This window comes from Heterocephalus glaber, unplaced genomic scaffold (assembly GCF_053883595.1).
Source record: "Heterocephalus glaber isolate CG9 unplaced genomic scaffold, H.glaber_assembly_v1.0 deba00000071, whole genome shotgun sequence".
Taxonomy (NCBI): domain Eukaryota; kingdom Metazoa; phylum Chordata; class Mammalia; order Rodentia; family Bathyergidae; genus Heterocephalus; species Heterocephalus glaber.
Genome location: NW_028258137.1, coordinates 34,893,741 through 34,914,174, shown reverse-complemented (window position 1 = coordinate 34,914,174; position 20,434 = coordinate 34,893,741). Strand labels below are relative to the sequence as shown.

Genomic DNA, 20,434 nt, shown 5'->3' with positions numbered 1-20,434 from the left:
AAGTGGAATCTCAGCATTGTTTTCATTTGCATCTCTTGAATGACCAGTGATGTTGAACATTTTTTCATGTATTTATTTGCTATTTCTACTTCTTTGTCTGAGAAATGTCTGCTCATTTCAGATGCCCATTTTTGGATTAGGTCTTTAAATTTGGGAGGTCTGATCTTTTTAAGTTCTTTGTAGATTTGAGATGGTAGACCTTTGTCTGAGGAAGAGCAGGTGAAGATTTTTTCCCACATTGTGGGTTGTCTCTTCACACTGCTGGTGGTTTCTCTTGCTGTGCAGAAGTCTTTTAATAAGAAGAGATCCCACTTGTTGGTTGTTTGTGCTAGTTCACAGGCAACTGAGGTTTTGTTCATAAAATCTTTTCCTACACCGATGTCTTCAAGGGTTCTCCCTAACCCCTGTTCCAACTGGTTCAGAGTTTCTATTTTAATATTTAGATCTTTAATCCATTTTGATTTTAGTTTAGTGCATGGTGAGAGATATAGGTCTAGTTTTAATCTTTGGCAAGTTGAAACCCAATTTTTCCAGCACCATTTATTAAAGAGGCTATCTTTCCTCCAGTGAGGGTGTTTGGCTCCTTTATCAAAGATGAGATGGCTGAGTGTGTCTGGCATTGTTTCTGCATCTTCTAATCTGTTCCACTGGTCCTGAGGTCTGTTTCTTTGCCAGTACCATGCTGTTTTTATCACAGTAGCTTTGTAGTATAGTTGCAGGTTGGGGATTGTGATACCCCCTGCCATGTCTCTGTTACCTAGAATTGCTTTTGCTATTCTGGGTCTCGTCTTGTTCCAAATGAATTTTTGGATTGTTTTCTCAAGGTCCATGAAATATGCTGCTGGGATCTCAATTGGAATTGCATTAAATCTATATAGCAGTTTTGGAAATATGGCCATTTTCACTATATTAATCCTTCCTACCCAGGAGCAGGGGATGTCTGTCCATTTTCTGATATCATCTTCAATCTGTCTTTTCAGAGTGCTATAGTTTTCAGAGACAAGGTCTTTGATTTCTTTCATTAGGTTGATTCCTAGGTATTTCAGTCTTTTGGATGCTATTGTGAAAGGAATTATTTGCCCTATTTCTCTCTCAGTGAGTCTGTCATTGGTGTAGAGGAAAGCTATTGATTTTTGTGTGTTGACCTTGTAAGCAGCTACTTGACTGAATTTGGTTATTAAGTCTAGAAGACTTTTGGTGGAGTTCTTGGGGTCTTCTATATAGAGTATCATGTCATCTGCAAATAATGACAATTTGACTTCTTCATTTCCTATCTTTATTCTTTTTATTTCTTTCTCTTGTCTAATTGTTGTGGCTAATGTTTCCAGAACTATATTGAACAAGAGTGGTGATAGTGGACATCCTTGTCTTGTTCCTGATTTTAGTGTGAAGGATTTCAGTTTTTGACCATTTAGTATGATATTGGCTGTCGGTTTTTCATAGATGACTTCTATCAGTTTGAGGTAGAGACCAACTATTCCAATTTTTTGTAGGGTTTTTAGCATAAATGCATGTTGGATTTTGTCAAATGCTTTTTCTGCATCTATGGAGATAATCATATGGTTTTTGTCCTTAGCTCTGTTGATATAGTGTATTACATTGATTGATTTTTGTATATTGAACCATCCCTGCATCCCTGGGATGAATCCCACTTGATCAGAGTGTATGATCTTCTTGATGATCTTCTGCATTCTGTTTGCCATTATCTTATTAAGGATTTTGGCATCTATGTTCATTAGTGAGATTGGCCTATAGTTCTCCTTTTCGGTTGGGTCTTTCTCTGCTTTGGGGATGAAGGTGATGCTTGCTTCCAGGAATGAATTTGGGAGTATTGCTTCCCTTTCAATTTTATTGAAGAGTTTAAACAGTAGTGGCAGTAGTTCCTCTCTAAATGTCTTGTAGAATTCAGCAGTGAAGCCATCAGGGCCCGGGCTTTTCTTAGTTGATATGTTTTTAATTACATTTTCAATTTCATTGGTTGATATTGGGTTGTTCAGAATTTTTAGGTCTTCTTCATTCAACTTTGGTAATTCTTATGTATCTTAGAATCTGTCCATTTCTTCTGTGATGTCTGTCTTATTGGCCTATAGGTTCTGGAAGTAGGTATTGATGATCCTCTGGATTTCTGCTGGGTCTGTTGTCATTTCACCCTTTTCATTCCTAATTGCATGGATTTGGACCTTTTCTTTCCTTTTTCTGACAAGGTTGGCTAAAGGTTTGTCAATTTTGTTGATTCTTTCGAAGAACCAACTCTTGGCTTCATTGATTTTTTTGTATCATTCTCTTAGTCTCCATTGCATTGATTTCTCCTCTGATCTTTATAATTTCCTCCCTTGTATGAGTTCTGGGGTTGTCCTGTTCTTCTTTTTCTAGAAGCTTGAGGTGCAGCATCAGGTTGTTTAATTGGGCTCGTTCTGTTTTCCTAATATGCGTATTCACTGCTATGAATTTCCCTCATAAGACTGCTTTCATTATGTCCCATAGATTCCGATATGTTGTATTGTCATTGTCATTTAATTGAAGGAACTGTCTGATTTCTTCTTTAATTTCCTCTGTGACCCATTGGTTATTCAGAAGTGTGTTGTTCAATTTCCACGTGTTTATGAAATTTTTTGAGTTTCTTTTGCTATGGATCTCCAATTTCATCGCACTATGGTCTGATAATATACAGGGGATAACTTCAATTCCTTTGCACTTACTTAAACATGTTCTACGTGTGAGTATGTGATCTATTTTGGAGAATGACCCATGTGCAGCTGAGAAGAATGTGTATTCTGATTTTGTGGGGTGGAAGACTCTGTAAACATCTGTTAAGTTCATTTGTTCAAGAGTTTGATTGAGTTCTACTATTTCATTTCTTATTTTTTGTCTAGTTGATCTATCTATTTGCGACAGTGGGGTGTTGAGGTCCCCCACTACAATTGTGTTAGTGTGTATATGACTTTTCATGTCTGTTAGTATTTGTTTTATATAGTTGGGCACACTAGTGTTTGGTGCATAGATATTTATGATTGTCATCTCTTCCTCTTGGATTCTTCCCTTTACAAGGATGTAGCGTCCTTCTTCGTCTCTCCTCATCAGTGTTGGTTTGAAATCTACTTGATCTGCCAAGAGGACAGCTACTCCTGCTTTTTTTCGGGTTCCTGTCACATGGAGTATTGTTTTCCACCCTTTAACTTTCAGTCTATGAGTTTCCTTTTGAATGAAGTGTATTTCTTGTATGCAGCATATTGTTGGATTTTGCTTCTTGACCCATTCTGCCAGTCTATTTCTTTTGATTGGTGAATTGAGACCATTAACGTTGATGGTTCTAACTGAAACGTATTGACTTGTCATTGCCATGACTTTTTCTTTTTGTTGGGTTCTCCCCCTTTCCATTTAATTTCTTGTCATGCCAGAAGGATACATTCTGCTTTGCTTCCTGGGGTTGTGATCCTCAATGTCTGTTCCTAGGATATTGTGTAAAATTCTTTGGAGTGCTGGTTTGGTGTTCACGAAGTTCCTAAGGTGCTCTTTGTCATGAAAGTATCTTATTTCTCCATCCATTTTGAAATATAGTTTTGCAGGGTACATCAATCTGGGTTGGAGGCTGTTTTCTTTTAGGGCTTGCAATATGTCACTCCAAGCTCTTCTTGCCTTGATGGTTTGTGTTGAGAAGTCTGCTGTGATTCTGATGGGCTTTCCTTTGTATGTGATTTGTTTCTTTTGTCTGACTGCTTGGAGAACTTTGTTCTTCTGTTGTGATTCTGGAATCTTAACAAGTATATGCCTATGTGTAGATTTTTTTTTGATGAAGGCTATTTGGAGTCCTATATGCCTCACTTATCTGTATGTCAAGCTCTTTTCCCCTGCTTGGGAAGTTTTCTGCCATTATTTCTGTGAAGAGATTTTTTATGTCATCTCCACTCTCTCCTGTTTCTTCATTGAGCCCAATCAGTCTTATGTTATTCTTTTTTGCATCATCTAGCAGCTGCTGGATTGATTTCTCATGTTCCCTTATAATTCTGAAGCAATTTTTCTTTTCCTGGTCACTAATTGCAATCTTATCTTCTATATCTGAAATTCTGTCCTCACATTGGCTCATTCTGCTGTGTAGACTTTCAAGGGAGTTTTCATCTCCTGGAAATCTACTTGCATCTGTTTTATGGATTCCGTTTGTTTCTTATGTTGGGATTCCATCATGTTCCTCAGCTCCTCTCTAGATTTATTAATCATGTCTTGGACTAGGGGCACAATTTCTCCTGTTATCTGAGAAATTATTTCTGATTTCCTTTTTTCCAGATCCCCTTTTGTTTCCAGTTCAGTGGGTCCAGGTGGTTGAGTGTCACAGTGTTCTATCTCATTTCCCTTTGTGGTTGCTGTAGGTGATCTGGAAGTCTGGTTTTGAGACTTATTTACGCGTTTTCTCCTTTCGACTGGGGTGGGGGGCTGTTAGCGCCTGCACGGATTACCTCCTCTGAGCTGGGTGAGGTGGGACAGGGGCCGCGAGCAGCGGTAGGGATGGTGACCCAAGAGCCCTTTCCTGTGGGCTGGGAGCAGCCGGAGGGATGGTGGGTGGGAAACCCCTTCCTCTGGACCAGGAGCAGTGGGATGGTGGCTCAGAAGCCCCTTCCTCTGGACCAGGAGCAGCGGGACAGAAGGTGGCCTAAAAGCCCTTTTGTCTGGGCTGGGAGCAGCGGGAGGGATGGTGACCGGGAAGCACCTTCCTCTGGACCGGGAGCAGTGGGACGACGGCTCAGAAGCCCCTACCTCTGGGCTGGGAACAGTGGGACTCAGTACCTTGGTCTGGTGGTCTGGTGTCCTCTGAGTCTTTGTATTGTGGAATCAGGTGGCTCCCTGTCTGCAGCGGGGTGATTCGGCATCTTTTGCGTGACTCAGGACCTCGGTAGGGCGTGCGCAGACCTGCCTGTCTGCAGCGGGCCGACTACGCTGTTTCTTGGCAATGAAAAAACTGCATGCATCTGGGAAGAAGCCATCTAGAATTTGAATCCAGGTCTGCTTTTCCTCAAAGCTAGTGCTTTTCTCTCTCTGCCGTAAAATGTGAGTGCTCTGTATGGTGTTGCTCAGTTGGGCCTAACAGTTGTTAGGAAACCAGAGGCTGGGAACACCAGCTGTGATACCAGCTGTCTGTGTGACTCATGCATCTACTAATGTTGATGAGGCTGAGGTGTCAGACTGAGCTCTGAATTGCTTGCTCCCAACACAGAATTAACTTAGACATTTCTTAATTGGAAAATGTACTGTGCTTACAGAAGAGTATATAAATTTTATAGCTATAGTAATAAACATCTTCCCATCATTCAAGTTAAGAAATAGAATGCTACCAGCGCCCAGGCCTTTTTTAATTTCAGCTACTAGACATAACCACGACTCTGAATTTTGTGTTAACCACTCCTTTGCTTTTCTTTATTGTTTTTGTACCTTTTAAAATGAATCCCCACACAATGTATTGTTTTCTTTTGAAAAGATGAGTAGTGAGTCTAACATAGCTGTGTAAGGAAAGGACAATACTGGCCTTTGTTAGTGAAGGCTTCCAGTTCAGGGAAACTTAGCAGGGTCTGGCTTCTCCTTTCCTGGGAGTTTATGAGGACTCGTTCTTGGAGGCTGACAGATAAGGTCATGAGTAGATGTGGAGAAATCTAGGGCTCATTACAACTGGAGGATCTGATGGGGCTGGTATGTAAAAGGTGCTGGATATCCAGTAGGAATGTGATCAGAGGTCGTAGGCTGCCCTGTACATTCAATTGTAAGACTTACTAAAGGCTATTTTAGCTCCCAGAGGTAGATCAAGGTTAAGTGTTTCTGTGGAGTGAAATGAATATTTTTAGCTGACTTAGGCAGCAGAAGTTGAGAGAAGGAATATGTTAGTCCATGGTGAAAACAAGTGAAATATAGATAAGAATTAATTAGGTCCAGGCTTACCGGGATATCTGGGAGATAACTGCTTTCAGCATACCTCAGTCTTGAGTTACTGCTCCATTCTGTGAGAATGAGTGGCCCTCCACATGTAGTAGACAGCCATCATCCTAAGATTTCTCTTCATAACCACCTATGTTGGGTCTCCTGCATCTTGAATACTATGTCTTCCTCTTTCCTGTCTTACTCCTGTTTGGTAGATCATAAATTCTGTACTCAATTCTTTAGCATGAGTGTATGGAAGTTAAAATTTCTGACTGTGTCTAACATTTCTCTCTTACTTGACAATTTGATTGGGTATAAAATTCTGTGTTGGCTGTCATTTCCTTTAGAACATTGATGGCATTGCTGTATGATCTTTCCAGAGTTGCTGCTAAGAATTCTAAAACCATTTTTGTAACTCTGGGAGCTCATCAAATTTTCTTTTAGTCCTTCACAGTCTGAAACTTCGTAATAATATGCCTTGGGTACTGGATACCCAAGGGACCTTCTGAATCCAGAAACTCAAGACTTTGTGTTCTGGGAAATTTACTTGATGACTCTACTGATACTTTCTTTTTTTCTGTTTTCTTTTTTCTTTCCTTAGGAAATTACAATAGCTTGATTGCTAGACTTTCTTGACTAACCTTCTAATTTTCTTCAATTTTCCTTCTCTGTATTTTTTTTGCTCTATTTAATATATGATAGTCACAACTTTATATACTCTTTAACTTTTCATTTTTGGTATCATACTTTTGCAAGAGCCATTTTTAACTGTTCCTTTGTTATAGCATCTTGCCCGTATGGATCCAATCTCTTTGTTTATTTAAAATTCATAATGGTAGTTGAGTTATTTGTTTGCTTGCTTGATTGGGTTATTTTTTCACCTCACATAAACTCTTTATCCTACAAATTGCTTCTCCTTCCCACCACTGGTTTGGCTTCTGTTGCCCATATTAGATATTTTCTTTGGGCATATGGTAGTCCTTAGTTGTCTTTTTCTTTATTGAAGTGGAGGACTTTAATACTGGGCATATGGATAACACTTGTCTACTATGAATTCTACTGTTAGATACTCTGGGAAATGGCAGTATTTCTATCTATATGTCTTTCCTCCTAGATAAGTCAGATTCCTTGAATAGACCACAGACTTCTTGCCCTAGGTGAAGGTCTGATTGATTGCCAGAGGTCTGGGTGCCCAGTTGATGAGAAGGCTGGGTGGCAGCAGTGGTGCGAGGGAAAGTTCAACATTCAGTGTTCATTTTGCACTTGGTCATTTAAACCCTTGTTGGGATATCACATCCACTTCTCTAATTGTGCCTGGCACCACAATTCAGAGAGTCTCTTTTACCCTTTCCAGAATATAAATCTTCAGACTTTGTCATGGCAGGAAGGGACAATTGCTAGTACCTTAGAGTAGGCAAGGGTACCCAGAAATCTAGCTCATAAACCACTTTGACTCCATCCTTATTTTCATTATTTCCTTTAATCCCAGAGGTACCCTGATGCTGATAGTTCCAGAGCCCTAGATAGATTCTAGGGTATATGTTGTGGGGTTTTCAACTTACCCATTTTGGGCTTAGAAATTTGCTTCTGGAATCTTCTAAGTCTGTTACCATTCATTCATTCATTCATTCAGCAAGTCTTCAAACCCTGCATCTGTGCCAGGCACTCTTCTAGGCATTGGGGAAACCTTGGTGGGTAAGCCCGGTGAGCAAACAAGCAGAAAGCCTTGTGTGAGATGTTCACACCCGAGTTGGGGAACGTAGAAAATAAACAGAAAGAAGCAAATCACCACATGTGTTAGAAAGTGCTAAGTGGTATAGAAGGTCAGTAAAATGAGTTGGGGCATGGAGAGTTTGGGAAAAGGGCAGGGAAGAAAAGATTTCAATTTTAGAGAGAGAAGCCAGAGAGTTATCACTGAGCAGGTGGAAGTTGAGCAGAGACTTCAAGGAGGTGACGGCATTAGACCTGTACCTTGTGGGAGGAGGGCATTCTAGGCAGGGGACACAGCCAGATTCAAAGCCCGGAAGTAGGAGCATGCTGGGTGTTTTCAAGAAATAGGAGGCCAACATGGAAGGGAGTGAGCCAGGGGAAAAGGAGTAGGAAGTGAGGTCTGAGGTAGAACGTGGGTACTGAGGATTATAGGTAAGGATTTTTGTCTGATGTGGACCTTGAATGTTACTGTTGGACTTAGGCTTTGACTCTGAGACAATGGGGACACAGTTGAGACATTTATAACCATGTGATCTGGCTCATTTGTAAATGATGAAACTCTGGGGCTGTGGAATTGAGAATAGACTGTGGAGAGCGGGGAGTCCAGATTGGGAGCCTCTACCCTTTCCCAGGTGAGCCATACAGGTGGCTGGGAGCAGGTGGTAGTACAGAAGGTGTTGAGAAAGGTGGGTTTTATAGCTATGCCTTCAGTATGTGGGCACTGGTCCTGGGTGGCTGCCAAGCATTTGAAACACAGCTGAGATTCTTTCTTTCAGTACTAGGATTTGACCCAAAGTCTTCCCACTGAACTACATCCCCAGCTCTTTTTTTATTTTTTATTTTGAGACAGGATCTTGCTAAATTAAATTGTCCAGGCTGGGCTCTGACTTTGATCCTCCTGCTTCAGGCTTCCAGAACCCTAGGATTACAGGCATGCACCACCATGAGGGACTCCACATTGAGATCCTGTGAGTGCATAATACATACCACCTTTTGAGGACTTAATATGAAGGAGAGAATGTAACCCATTTTGATACTTTTTTATACTTATTACGTGTGGAAATGGCAGTATTTTTGATTTCTTGGGTTAAGTGGAATATATGATTAAAATTCCATTAAAAAAACTTTTAAGAAAGTGGCTGTTAGAAGGTTTGAAGTTGCACTCATGGCTGGCATTTATGTCTTGCATTCTCTGTCTGTTGGACAGGGCCCTCCTGGATGTAGCCCTGAGGGGTGGCCAACAGGTGTTGCTAATGGCTTGCAGCTTCAAAATTGACTCCAAGACTTTGGGGCTGAGCAGCTAGAAGGGTGGAGTTGACTTTAGCTGGGATGAGAACAGCTGTGGGTTTGGCATGGATGAGGGTTTAGGAAACATTTAAGTGGAGAAGGAGAATGGGCAGTTGGGTGTGCAAGTCCCAGTCTCGGGGATAGTTTGGGCCAGGGATGAAAGTGTGGGGTGAGGACCAGAGGTCATGTTCAAGCATTCAAGCCATGAGATTTGATGAAATCATTTCCAAATCATTCACAGCTTCTAGATTATTTTCCATATCTTTGTAGGGTTGTAGAATTATGTCTTTATTTTATCTTATTTTGTCTTGTTTGGTTTAGGAATTCACTCTTTTAATGAGTTTTGGGAGGGAGCTAGATTGGATGTGTATGTTCACTATCCAATTCTGTATAAGCTTCTTTAAAGTCATGTAGGTGTTTTTCCAGCCTTTTACTGTGATGGGAGAGAGATGCCCATGAAATTTCAGTACAGATTGAGTATCCTTTATAATAAATGGCTGGACCATAGTGTTTTCTGATTTCCAATTTTTTTCAGACTGGGGATTATTTGGATACAGAATGAGATAACCTGGGGATGGGCCACAAGTCTAAACACAAAATTTATTTATGTTTTATATATACCTTATACACAGAGCTTAAAGGTAATTTTATATAATACTTCAAGTAATTTTGTACATGAAACAAAGTTTCATGGTGAGGAATTGTCAGCTTGTGACACCATATTGGCACTCAAAAAGTTCTGGATTTTAGAGTACCTCAAATTTCAGGTTTTCAGGTTAGGGATGCTCAAGTTGTACTCAGCAGAGACCATCCTTCCTCCCTCTGCCCCAGTCCATCAACCTTTCTGAAAAAATAATGGCTTCTGCTTCTCCCATAGGCCAGAAGGTTGCTAGATCTTGCCACAGTGAAAGCAAATGGATTGGCTGCCTTCCTTCTACAGCACATTCAAGAATCACCAGCCCTGTTGTCCCTGCCTTTTGAGGGTATGTATTTGTTCTTCTCAGTTAATCAGAAAGGGAAAGGAAGTCATCACAGGAAGAGTGAAACACATGTCAGTTAGTATCTCACGTACTGGCTACGTAGTCTCCCCAAGATGTTCCTCATTTTAAGGCTAACCCCACCAAATGACTCAGGCTATTGCGAAGATTTAAAAGGAAAAGCATTAATATTCACTCTGAGCTTTCATTACTTCCTGCATAATGATAATTGGAAACACCATATATGGAGGGCTAACTACAGATGTTCCTTACTATCTAAACTCTCATCGTCCGTAACAGAAAGATACAGATACACTTTTTGAGACAGAGGCTAGTATCACTTGATTGCTGCAAATTAACTACTCATGATCATAAACACAAGAACCAAGTGGATTTAGAGAATGTGACATCTCTCAGTGCCCATGGTCACCAACTCAGGAGTGGAGGAGGCTTGGGTAGCACAGCTGGAACATGCCAGGCATCCTGCTGGTACTCTGTGAACAATATCAGCCCTTTACAATAACCCAAGTAATAGCTATTGTTTTCTCTACTTTATAGATGTGGAAACTGGGTGGGGAGGTTATACAACAAGGTAGGGGAAGATGGGTCTGACTATAAACCTACACTTTCTTCTTGGGAGAAGACAGCGTCAGTTGAAAAGAGAGGATTTAAATTTGTGACTCTTCCAGCCTTGTTCCTATATCCCTGGAGGGAAATCTTTTCAGTGCTGAAGTCCTGAGCTGTGTTCCTGGTGCTGACAGATGGGTTTGCTGCCCTGGCCTGCCCTCTGGGTGGCAAGGAAGCCTGTGGGTGGGTGGCTGGAGGCCTGTGCTTGGATGTGGGTGTGCACCATCTCATCCAAGACATCAAGGCACAGACAAAGCTGGCCATGCAGGCATGGAAACACTGTGCCATGGTGTAAGGGTCTTCTAGAATGACAACTGATGTGTGTTTATTTCTTTTTCACATGAGAGAGACTTTATTTTTGGGAATTTTAGTATTGTTAGTGATGGCTGAGAATCTGCATTAGAAGTCAGCTATTGGAAAGGAAAATATATATCTTCTGATGTCTGCTCAGTGCTCCTAATATATCGAGAGAGAGCAGAAATAGCAACAATAATCATCAGCTCTGTGAACAAAAGCTGGGTGTGGTGGCACTTGCCTATAGTCCTAGCTACTCAGAAGGCTGAGGCAGTGTGATCACTTGAGTCCTGGAGTTTGAGACCAGTCTGGGCAATATAACAAGACCCTGACTTAAAGAAGAAGAAAAAAAAGGTGACACAGACACAGAGCACTTGGCTTGTGTGACTGTGCAAGTACTTCAGTGAGCTGAGGTGAGTTGAGAACAAATGGGCCAGTGCTTGATTGTGGGGAGGGAGGCTGTGAGGAGGTGAGCCACACTGACGTCCACCAGCCTGGGACCCTAGCCCAGCACTTCCCCATTTCCTAAAAGGAGAACTACACCCTGACACAGGAAGTGAATTAAACTCAATGGTACCAGGGTGATACCCAACAAATAGCAGGCATCTGAATGTGCCCTGGCCTTGAGAGCTTTTCCTGCAGAGACGGGGAGGGGGGTGATGACATGCAGGCAGGATCAGAGGATCCTGTTTCGGTACCTGGGGTCCCCTGGTGACCCAGAGGCCCTGCAGTGCTAGGCTTGGCAGATTATGTATGTTTGTCTCCCTACCTCAGGGTCTCTGACTGCATCACATCTGCGAGTCCCTTTGACCTTGTAAGAAACATAGTCACAGGTTCCAGGGATCAGAACTTGGACATCTTGGAGTGGGGGAATGTTGTGCCTACTGCATACACTAATAATATAGTAAACACATTTTTGGATTATTTATCAAGTGAGAGATAGTCTTCTAAGCTCCATTTTATCTCAGTGCTTCACGAGCACTGAATGGATTGTCCCGTATTTGCAGATAAGAACACTGAAGTGCAGACAGGCTGGGGGCCTTGCCTGAGTTAGGCACAGGCCAGGGAGTGTCTGACTTCGGACTCTGAACTCCTGTGCCCTTACACTCTTTGCTTCCCTTTAGAAAGAATCAGTCAAGGGTGAGTGGTGAATGGACTTTCTAAGGCCACCTTGCCAGTGTGGTGGGACAGACATCCAAACACAAGTCTTCTGACCCCAGCACAGCACTTCCTGGTGCCAGTAATAATTGTGGTGATAGCTGCTGTCTTTTGTGTACTTTCTGTTAGACACTGTTCTTGGCCCTTGACATGAGTTATCTCAGTTGGTCCAGAGTTCTATGAGGTAGGGACCATCATTTTTCCAACCTCACGGGGGAGGAAACTGAGGCCTCGGATAGGCCCATGGCTCTTCTCTCTCATCAGTGACATAAACCTCAGCCTGCTGTGTGGGTAGCTCCCATTGTGACCATGGACCCACCCTCATTAGCCTCTTATGTCTTGCAGCTGCTGAATGCCAAAAGTACATATCCAAGTTGAGGACCACGGTATCTGCTCAGTCTCGCTCCCTCAGTACCTATGATGGGGTGGAGAATCTCTGCCTGGAGGACATTTACACGGAGAACATCCTGGAGCTTCGGACAGAGGTGGGCATGGTTGGAGCCTGGAAGAAGAGCCCTGCTAACCTGGGCCTGGAGGAGCTTTTCAGCACCCAAGGCCACCTCAACGAAGATGCAGACACTGTGCTGCTGGTGGGCGAGGCAGGCAGCGGCAAGAGTACACTCCTGCAGCGGTTGCACTTGCTGTGGGCTACTGGGCAGGACTTCCAGGAATTCCTCTTTGTCTTCCCATTCAGCTGCCGGCAGCTGCAGTGTGTGGCCAAACCACTGTCTGTAAGGACGCTGCTCTTTGAGTACTGCTGTTGGCCTGATGCTGGTCAACAGGATGTCTTCCAATTCCTCCTTGACCACCCTGACCGTGTTCTACTGACATTTGATGGCTTTGATGAGTTCAGGTTCAAGTTCACAGACCAAGAGCGTCACTGTTCTCCAACTGACCCTACATCGGTCCAGACTCTGCTTTTCAACCTTCTTCAGGGCAACTTGCTGAAGAATGCCCGCAAGGTGTTAACCAGCCGTCCAGATGCAGTGTCAGCATGCCTCAGGAAGTATGTGCGCACAGAGTGTCACCTCCGGGGCTTCTCAGAGGAGGGCATCGAGCTGTACCTGAGGAAGTGCCATCAGGACCCCGGCGTAGCAGACCGCCTCATCCAGCTGCTCCGAGCGACCTCTGTCCTGCATGGTTTGTGCCACCTTCCTGTCTTCTCCTGGATGGTGTCCAAATGCCACCAGGAACTGTTGCTACAGAATGAGGGGTCCCCCAAAACCACCACGGATATGTATCTCCTGATTCTACAGCATTTTCTGCTGCATGCCTCCCCTCCAGATGCCATCTCCCATGGCCTGGGACCCGGCCTCCTTCAGGGCAAGCTGCCCTCACTCTTGCACCTCGGCTACCTGGCCTTCTGGGGCTTGGGCAGGTGCTGCTATGTGTTCTCAGCCCAGCAGCTCCAGATGGCACAGCTTGACCCTGAGGACATTTCTCTTGGCTTTCTGGTGCGTGCCCAAGGTGTGGTGCCAGGGAGTATGGCACCCCTGGAATTCCTGCACATTACTTTCCAGTGCTTTTTTGCTGCATTCTACCTTGTGCTCTGTGCCGATGTGCCAACAGCCTCACTCAGACACCTCTTCAAGTGTCACAGGCCAGGGATCTCCCAGCTGACCAGGCTGCTACCCGCACTGTGTGTCCAGAGCCCCAGGACCAAAGAGGGCAGTGCGGCGGCTTTGCTACAGAAGGCTGAGCCACACAACCTTCAGATCACTGCAGCCTTCCTGGCGGGGCTGTTGTCCCGGGAGCACCTGGACCTGCTAGCTGAGTGCCAGGTGCCTGAGAAAGCCTTGCTCCGGCGCCAGGCCTGTGCCCGCTGGTGTCTGGCCCGCAGCCTCCGCAAGCACTTCCATTGCATCCCACCAGCCGTGCCAGGTGAGGCGAAGAGCATGCATGCTATGCCCGGCTTCATCTGGCTCATCCGGAGCCTGTATGAAATGCAGGAGGAGCGGCTGGCGAGGGAGGCCGTGAGGGGGCTGGATGTCGAACACCTCAAATTGACGTTTTGCAGTGTGGGCCCCACTGAGTGTGCTGCCCTGGCTTTTGTGCTGCGGCACCTCCAGCAGCCTCTGGCCTTGCAACTGGACTACAACTCTGTGGGTGACATTGGCGTGGAGCAACTGCTGCCCTGCCTTGGTGTCTGCAAGGCTCTTTAGTGAGTGTTGCTGGGCATTCCTGGTTGGGCATGGAGCGATGCCACCATCAAGGTTAGGCATGGGAACACCTGGTTGAGATCTGGAAGTTTGGGCCTGGCCCCAATTCTGCTACACTTCTGTACAATGCAGGCCAGATGTGTTCCCTGCTTGGGGCTTTTAGTTTGGACAAATGATAAGGAGAGCCCCATCTTATTGAATGCAGGCTCTGTGCTACACTTTCTGGAATGACCTCATCTCTGGGCTGTCATCAGGGACACTATTATCCCCATTCTCCTTGATTTGAGGCTCAGTAACTCGTCTGGGGTCACACAGGAAACAGTGAGCTGGATTTCACAGATTACATCTTTCTGGTCGCAAGTTTCCTACACCCCACAAGTTGCCTGTGGATGCCCTGCTAAGGCTCCAGGGAAACCCTGAGGTTGGGTGCAGTTCCATGTAATGTGTGCAGGTATTAGGATACTTCAGATCAGAGGTGATGTGTGCCCTATATGACACTTTAAAATCCCCAAAATGTGGGCATCTCAGGACCTGAGAGAGAAAGTGGTTGCAGAGTTTCATTCATCTTTTTATTCCTTGGGCAGTGTGGTATCCAAGGAGGACTGGGTATTATTACCTAGCTGCGCCTCACCACCTGATGAGGATGTAAGGTTCTGCTCTTTGTGCACTTGGACAAGTGTGTTCCAAGGCTTGAGGCAGGTGAGGGCAGAGGGCATGCTCTGGCCTGGTGACCAGCATGCCACCAGCTTTCCACCTTCCCTCCTGGCCTTTACCTTATTAAGAAGCAGGAGTTGTACATTAAAGTTAATCTATTCATAGCCTCCTGGGGCTTTGGGGCTATTTCCAGGTGACCTTAACTGATACCAATCAAAGGACAAGACTCTCCTTGAATGCATTAGGATGTTTATCTTCTCTGAGGCAAAGCAGTGTCTTGCTAACCCTTACACAGGGACTGAGGTCATAAGTTTATAACGTAATATAAACTATGTATACTTAACACATAATATGTGTATTATGTACAGAGTCTTGGAGGGGACAGATGTCACACTTAAATTGGGTAATTCAAGGAGAGTTTATAAAAGGAGTGACAATAGAGCTGAGGAAAGAGGTTAGGAAGAGCAAAAAGGGCTGAACAAGGGTCCTGGGTCTAGCAGATCAGTGGGCATAAAAGGCAGGGAGGGGGAAGAAAGAACTTAGTAGCTGAGAGGAAGGTACAGTGAGGGCCACCTGAGCTTCAGCAACCTGGAATCTGGGAGAATAAACCCCTCTCCTCTCCCAACACCACTTCTTGCCAGTGCCTTGCACTGGCTGACCCCAACAGTGAGGCAGAGCCATCTGCCTGCTGATGTCATCCACAGGTATCCACCTTCCAGGCCCAAGAGCTTGGGAGAGGAGGGGGAGAGTGGATTTGCCCAGGTAAATGGAATGCAGCCAGCATAGTGGTCCGTTTCCTTTGGGTGGGGGGATAACTTGGTATTTTGACTGGGGAATTTGGAGACATGTCTGTTGAAGCTGTTTTTCTGATAGGAATTTGAATGTGCATTTTTCTGGATAATAGGACCGTAGTTTTTACCAGGTTCTCAAAAGGGTCCTTGAACCTCAAGAGGCCAGTACCACTCACTTGGATGATGTTAACAGACCAGTCCAACCTGAGAATTCTTGAGTGGATATTTTTTCAACTAGGAATGTTCATTTGACAACACCACCCCACCCTGGTGGTGTGCAGAAGGGCTGTGGAGCCTGTGGATCTGGATCTGTTTTTACTCTTAGAGAAAAGGGAGGCTGACCTGGTTCTAGCTTGTGATGCTCAGACTGCAGCAGGCAAAGATGCTTGTTGAAACACAGATTCCTGGGTCTGCTCCCAGTAATTCCCTTTCACTAGGTTTGGGCTGGGGTCCTCAGGATCTGTATGTTTAGCAAACATCACTGGTGGTTCTGATATGGATGGTCTCACATGGTGGGAACTACTGATATGCAGGAATCAGCTTGATTTTCCATTAGCAGTTGCTGTGGTTTGGGTAAGTGTCCCTTAGAGGTTCTTGTGTTAGAAGCTTGATCTCCAGGTTAGCGTAATGGGGAAGTGTTGGAACCTTTTATAGGTAGGGCCTTGTGGGAGGTCTTTAGGATATTGGAGGCATGGTCTTGAAATCCAGATCATGTGACCCTGGCCCCTGTTTCTTTCTCTTTGTGCCCTGGTTCATGATGCAAGTAGTTTTGCTCCTTCACACACTGCTGCCATGGTGTGCTGCCTCATCAGAGGCCCAAAAGCCATTGGGGCCCATAGATAATGGACTGGAGCTTCTAAAAGTGTGTGCCAAAATAACCTTTTCTCTTTATAAGTTAATTACCTTAGGTATTTTGTTATAGTGATGGAACGCTAACACAGCAGTTAAAGTCCTTGACCAAATGACTATGAAGTTGCTGTGTAGGCATTCTTCGTGTGTGTGTGTGTGTGTGTGTGTGTGTGTGTGTGTGTCTGTGTGTTCACAGAGGAAGAGAAGGAGAGAGGAAGGGAGGAGCAGGGACTGGCAATTCTCCCGCAGTGCCAGGCAGCATCTCTCCCTCTCGAGTTTCCATGCCAACGGAAACCCATAGCCTCTGGGAAACCAAGTGTGCGAAGTGCCCCTACGCAGGTTTCTTTAGACCCTGACTTCCTCTGACTCGAGGGTGATGGAGGTTTTGGCTGTGATGCACAGTGAGTGAGAGGACAAGTGAGTGAGCAGGACACCAGGGTGGAGAATCAAGACAAAATCTTCGTGAAATGACTTTCCCTTGTTAATTCTGATACACTCCACTCTCTTCTTCTGTCTGTTCTATTTCAGTTTTTAAAATGTTGCTCAGGACCTTCAAGATTGGTTTTCTGGCCCACTCATGGGTCACAGGCTTTAGAGAACCAGGGAAGGCCACAAGAGGGAGACTTCAGTATGGTGGTTAGGGGTGGGATTTGGAGCCAGATGTGTGGTGCAGTCTTAGCAGTCACTTCCCTTGTTTGTGCCTCAGTTTTTCTCTCCAGTGGACTTAATTGTAGCACCTGCTTCGTGGGCTGTGGTGAGGGTTAAATAAGGTTACTGTTGGGAACTGCCAGGTGCACAGAACTCCCCATACATGCTAGTGCTTATGATTGCAGGTGACTCTTACTCTTCGCTTGTTGCTCTCAGGGCTTTATATGCACGGCCTGGTGAGGGTGGCAGTGCCATCATTTCCTTCTTGTAGATGAAGGGACCAGCAGATGGCTGGTGTGTGGCTGAGGGACTCCAGTGCCTGGGCAGAGAATCATTTAGTCAGGACCTCCCAGGTTTGCCTGAAGATGAAGAACTATGTGCACCACAGTTGCTAAAATACATAGACCCCTGAGTCCTGTATAGACCCACAGGCTCCAGGATAGAGGCCTGAGCTTCTGCATTTCATGGAAGTTTTCAGATGACCTCATGATCAGGTGATTTTGGGAGGTAATGCCCCGAGATGGTTCTGGCTCATCTTTCTCACAGATCAACTCCTTTCCACCTTGGGGTCCCAGTGAGGCTGCTGTGATGATTGTTGTCCTTTTGTAGAGACAGAAACTGGGCCTCAAGGTAGATCTGTGACTTTTGGAGGATTGAAATGTTCTTTGGTGGGGCACTGGGTCCCCACTTCTTGGACTGTCCTCATCATAGCTCTCTGGCCAGAGATGCTGGACATCTCCACTTTTCTGGGATGTTTTGTCTTTCTGGTGATTCCCAGAACCATAGGTGCTGACACTTTGGGGATGAGTGAGTCTTTCCATACATTTTCCCCCCAATTTTATCAGCTCTACTTTTGAATTAATTTATTTTGTCTTTTTTTAGTTTGCGTGATAACAATATCTCAGACCGAGGTATCTGCAAGCTCATTGAATATGCTCTGCACTATGGGCAGCTGCAGAAGCTGGCGTAAGTTGGGCTGGCCTGTGGACACTGGATACCCTTAGTCTCACTCCAGGCCGAGCTGCCTGGGCAGTTAGGAGTGAGAGATGGGTCAGGGCAGGGGGGTTGCATGACTGGAGGGTGCAGGGTGACTCCTGCCTGGTGGGAATGGGCAAGCCTGGGTTTGAGGTTTCACTGGCCATACACTTTGTCTCCATGTGTCCTCTCTCTTGCAACACAACAGTTTGTTCAACAACAGATTGACTGATGGCTGTGCACACTCCATGGCCAAGCTCCTTGAGTGCAAGCAGAACTTCTTGGCGTTGAGGTGAGCCCTCGTTTTCTTTGTGCCCTGGAAACTAATTTTCCCAAAGCCGAATCAGTGTAGTCCTGTTTCCATCCTGGCCTGGCCCCAGTGGGTTTGTGACCCCTGACACAGGACAGAGCTGGGTTTCTCCAGTGCTGTGGGCTCTTCTGGGCCAGCACTCCTGGGGTTTTCTGCTCTCTGAACCTTTAGCCCTCAGGATGAACAAGTTTCCAGGCCCTTTTCTTTCCCTGTGTCTCTGAGTGTCACAAGTTCTCTGGAGGTAGTGGTTCTCTGGTGCACACTGAGTGCATTGAGAGACGCACACACAGTCATTTGCCACTACAGTGGTGGCAGCCATTGACTGAAATGCTCCCAGAGGCTTTTCACCACTTGGAGCAGGTGAGGTTTTTGCCTCTATCCAGGAGGCCTGCTGTTCTGTTGCTTGAGTCTCTCATATGAGATGCCATTGAAATGACCCTCCAGTTGGTCCCTGGGTTGGCTTGGCTTTCTCTCTATGATGGTCTTGCCTCCTTAAAGAATTGCTGCCAACAATTCTTTTCACTTGCGGGGATGGATTTTGGGATAGGAGCTGCCATTTAATAATTTGGCCACGAAGCTTAGTCTCTGCCAGGGCTGCTGAGGCCAGGCTATAGCCACTGGGGACATTTTGTGCAAGGTTCTGTTCTGCCATTGTCACCCCCCACCCCATCTGCCCAGGGAGGAGTGTGGGTAGCACAGGATGCTGGGGTCTGTGGCCAGTACATTATCATTTGAAAGCAAGGCCTCTGGAACTAGACAGCCCATGATGTGTGAATCTAGGAACCCCAAGATTTGAAACCTCATTGGTTGTGTGACCTTGGGTCAGCTTCATGTCTCTGTGCCTCTGTTTTCCCTCCTGTAAAATGAGGGTAATGGTTATAGCCATCTCAGAGGTGGTTTGGTGGGAAGTGAGTTAATATATGTAAAGTGCTGGTACAGTACAGTAAGTGCTTTATATAACAAGCTCAGCGAAAGCTCGTGGGTAAATTACGTAAGCTCACAGATTGTCTGTCCTTATGCTAAGGCTTCCAAGAAGGGATTAGATGTGCAGTAGATTTATTGGGGAAAATGTCTCCAAGTTTGAATGAAGAAGGAGCTTGGGGAGGTTGGGACATGTGATCCTGCTCAAAAGAGAGTGGGAAGGAAGAGAAGAAGGAAGCTTGGGAGGAATGTGGACTTCAGTGGACCTCTGGGGCCCCCTCAGCTCAGTCTGCCTTGCAGGGGGGTCTCCTGTGTTTCAGTCACTGGCTGGGAGCAGGCTGTGAGAAGCTGGTTGTGTACAGGCTGTGGGGTTGGACTTCAGAGCACAGCACCCCAAAGGAATAACTCACAGAGAGCTGAAGTTGGAGGTCTCAGAAGCACAATCTCATGGCACCAACCCCTCCTCCAAGGGGATAACAACTGCCTCATAAGGTTTTTGTCACCCAGAGTGGCCCAGAGGTCTTTGACAGATGAAAGCACATTGTGTTTATTCCAGGAATCTGGGAGTTGTGGGTGAGAGTTACAGGAGCTTCTGTGATACTTCCAGAGGGGTCTGGATTTGGCTGCAGCTGGAGCCTTCCTTGCTGGGATCCGTCACTCCCTTTCTCCTGCAGCAGCCCTCTTGAGGTTGCAGGGAGTGCTCCCAGTAGGATAGCTCAGGATCCTTGATCAGCAGCACAAACACCTCAGCCTGAACAGGTAGATGCCTGGCACATTAGGTAGATGCTTCCTGTGGCTACAGAGGATCTGGATCTGGGAAGTCCACAGAAGTACCTTTCCCCTAGACTATGGCTGGCTGAAACCAATAGGGAAGGTACTACAGTAGAAAACCACCTTCCTGATCCCCTGGGATCAGGAAGTTTCCTTCCAGGAAACTACCTGCTGTGCTTCCTGCCCAAACCTGTTGCCCTGCTTTGCAAAACACATGCTCCTGTTCCCTCTGTTGCTAGAGAACAAATAGAGGTTTTTAGAGCCACTGAGCAAGGTCAGCTGAGCTGGTGGCTGCGCCTGTCTGGGAGAGAGGCCTGCAGAGCCAGAGAGAGAAGAGACTCTCCCTTACTAGGGCATGCATGACAGGCCTGTCCCCTGCCCTTGGCTGTGCTTTCAGCCACC

General features: G+C 45.5%; 1 protein-coding gene across 5 annotated transcripts in view; it reads left to right on the top strand.

The window, feature by feature from the left end:
• Positions 1-20,434, top strand: part of Nod2 (nucleotide binding oligomerization domain containing 2) — a 38,850-nt gene that overhangs the window by 7,985 nt on the left and 10,431 nt on the right. For all 5 annotated transcript variants that reach the window (XR_015449353.1, XR_015449347.1, XM_021260920.2 and 2 more), the window contains 4 exons: positions 9,776-9,881; positions 12,300-14,115; positions 17,938-18,021; positions 18,239-18,322. Coding sequence is in view for 3 of the 5 variants with exons in the window: in XM_021260920.2 (XP_021116579.1) it covers positions 9,776-9,881; positions 12,300-14,115; positions 17,938-18,021; positions 18,239-18,322 (2,090 nt within the window). In the remaining 2 variants the exon portion in view is untranslated. The remainder of the gene's footprint in view (positions 1-9,775; positions 9,882-12,299; positions 14,116-17,937; positions 18,022-18,238; positions 18,323-20,434) is intronic.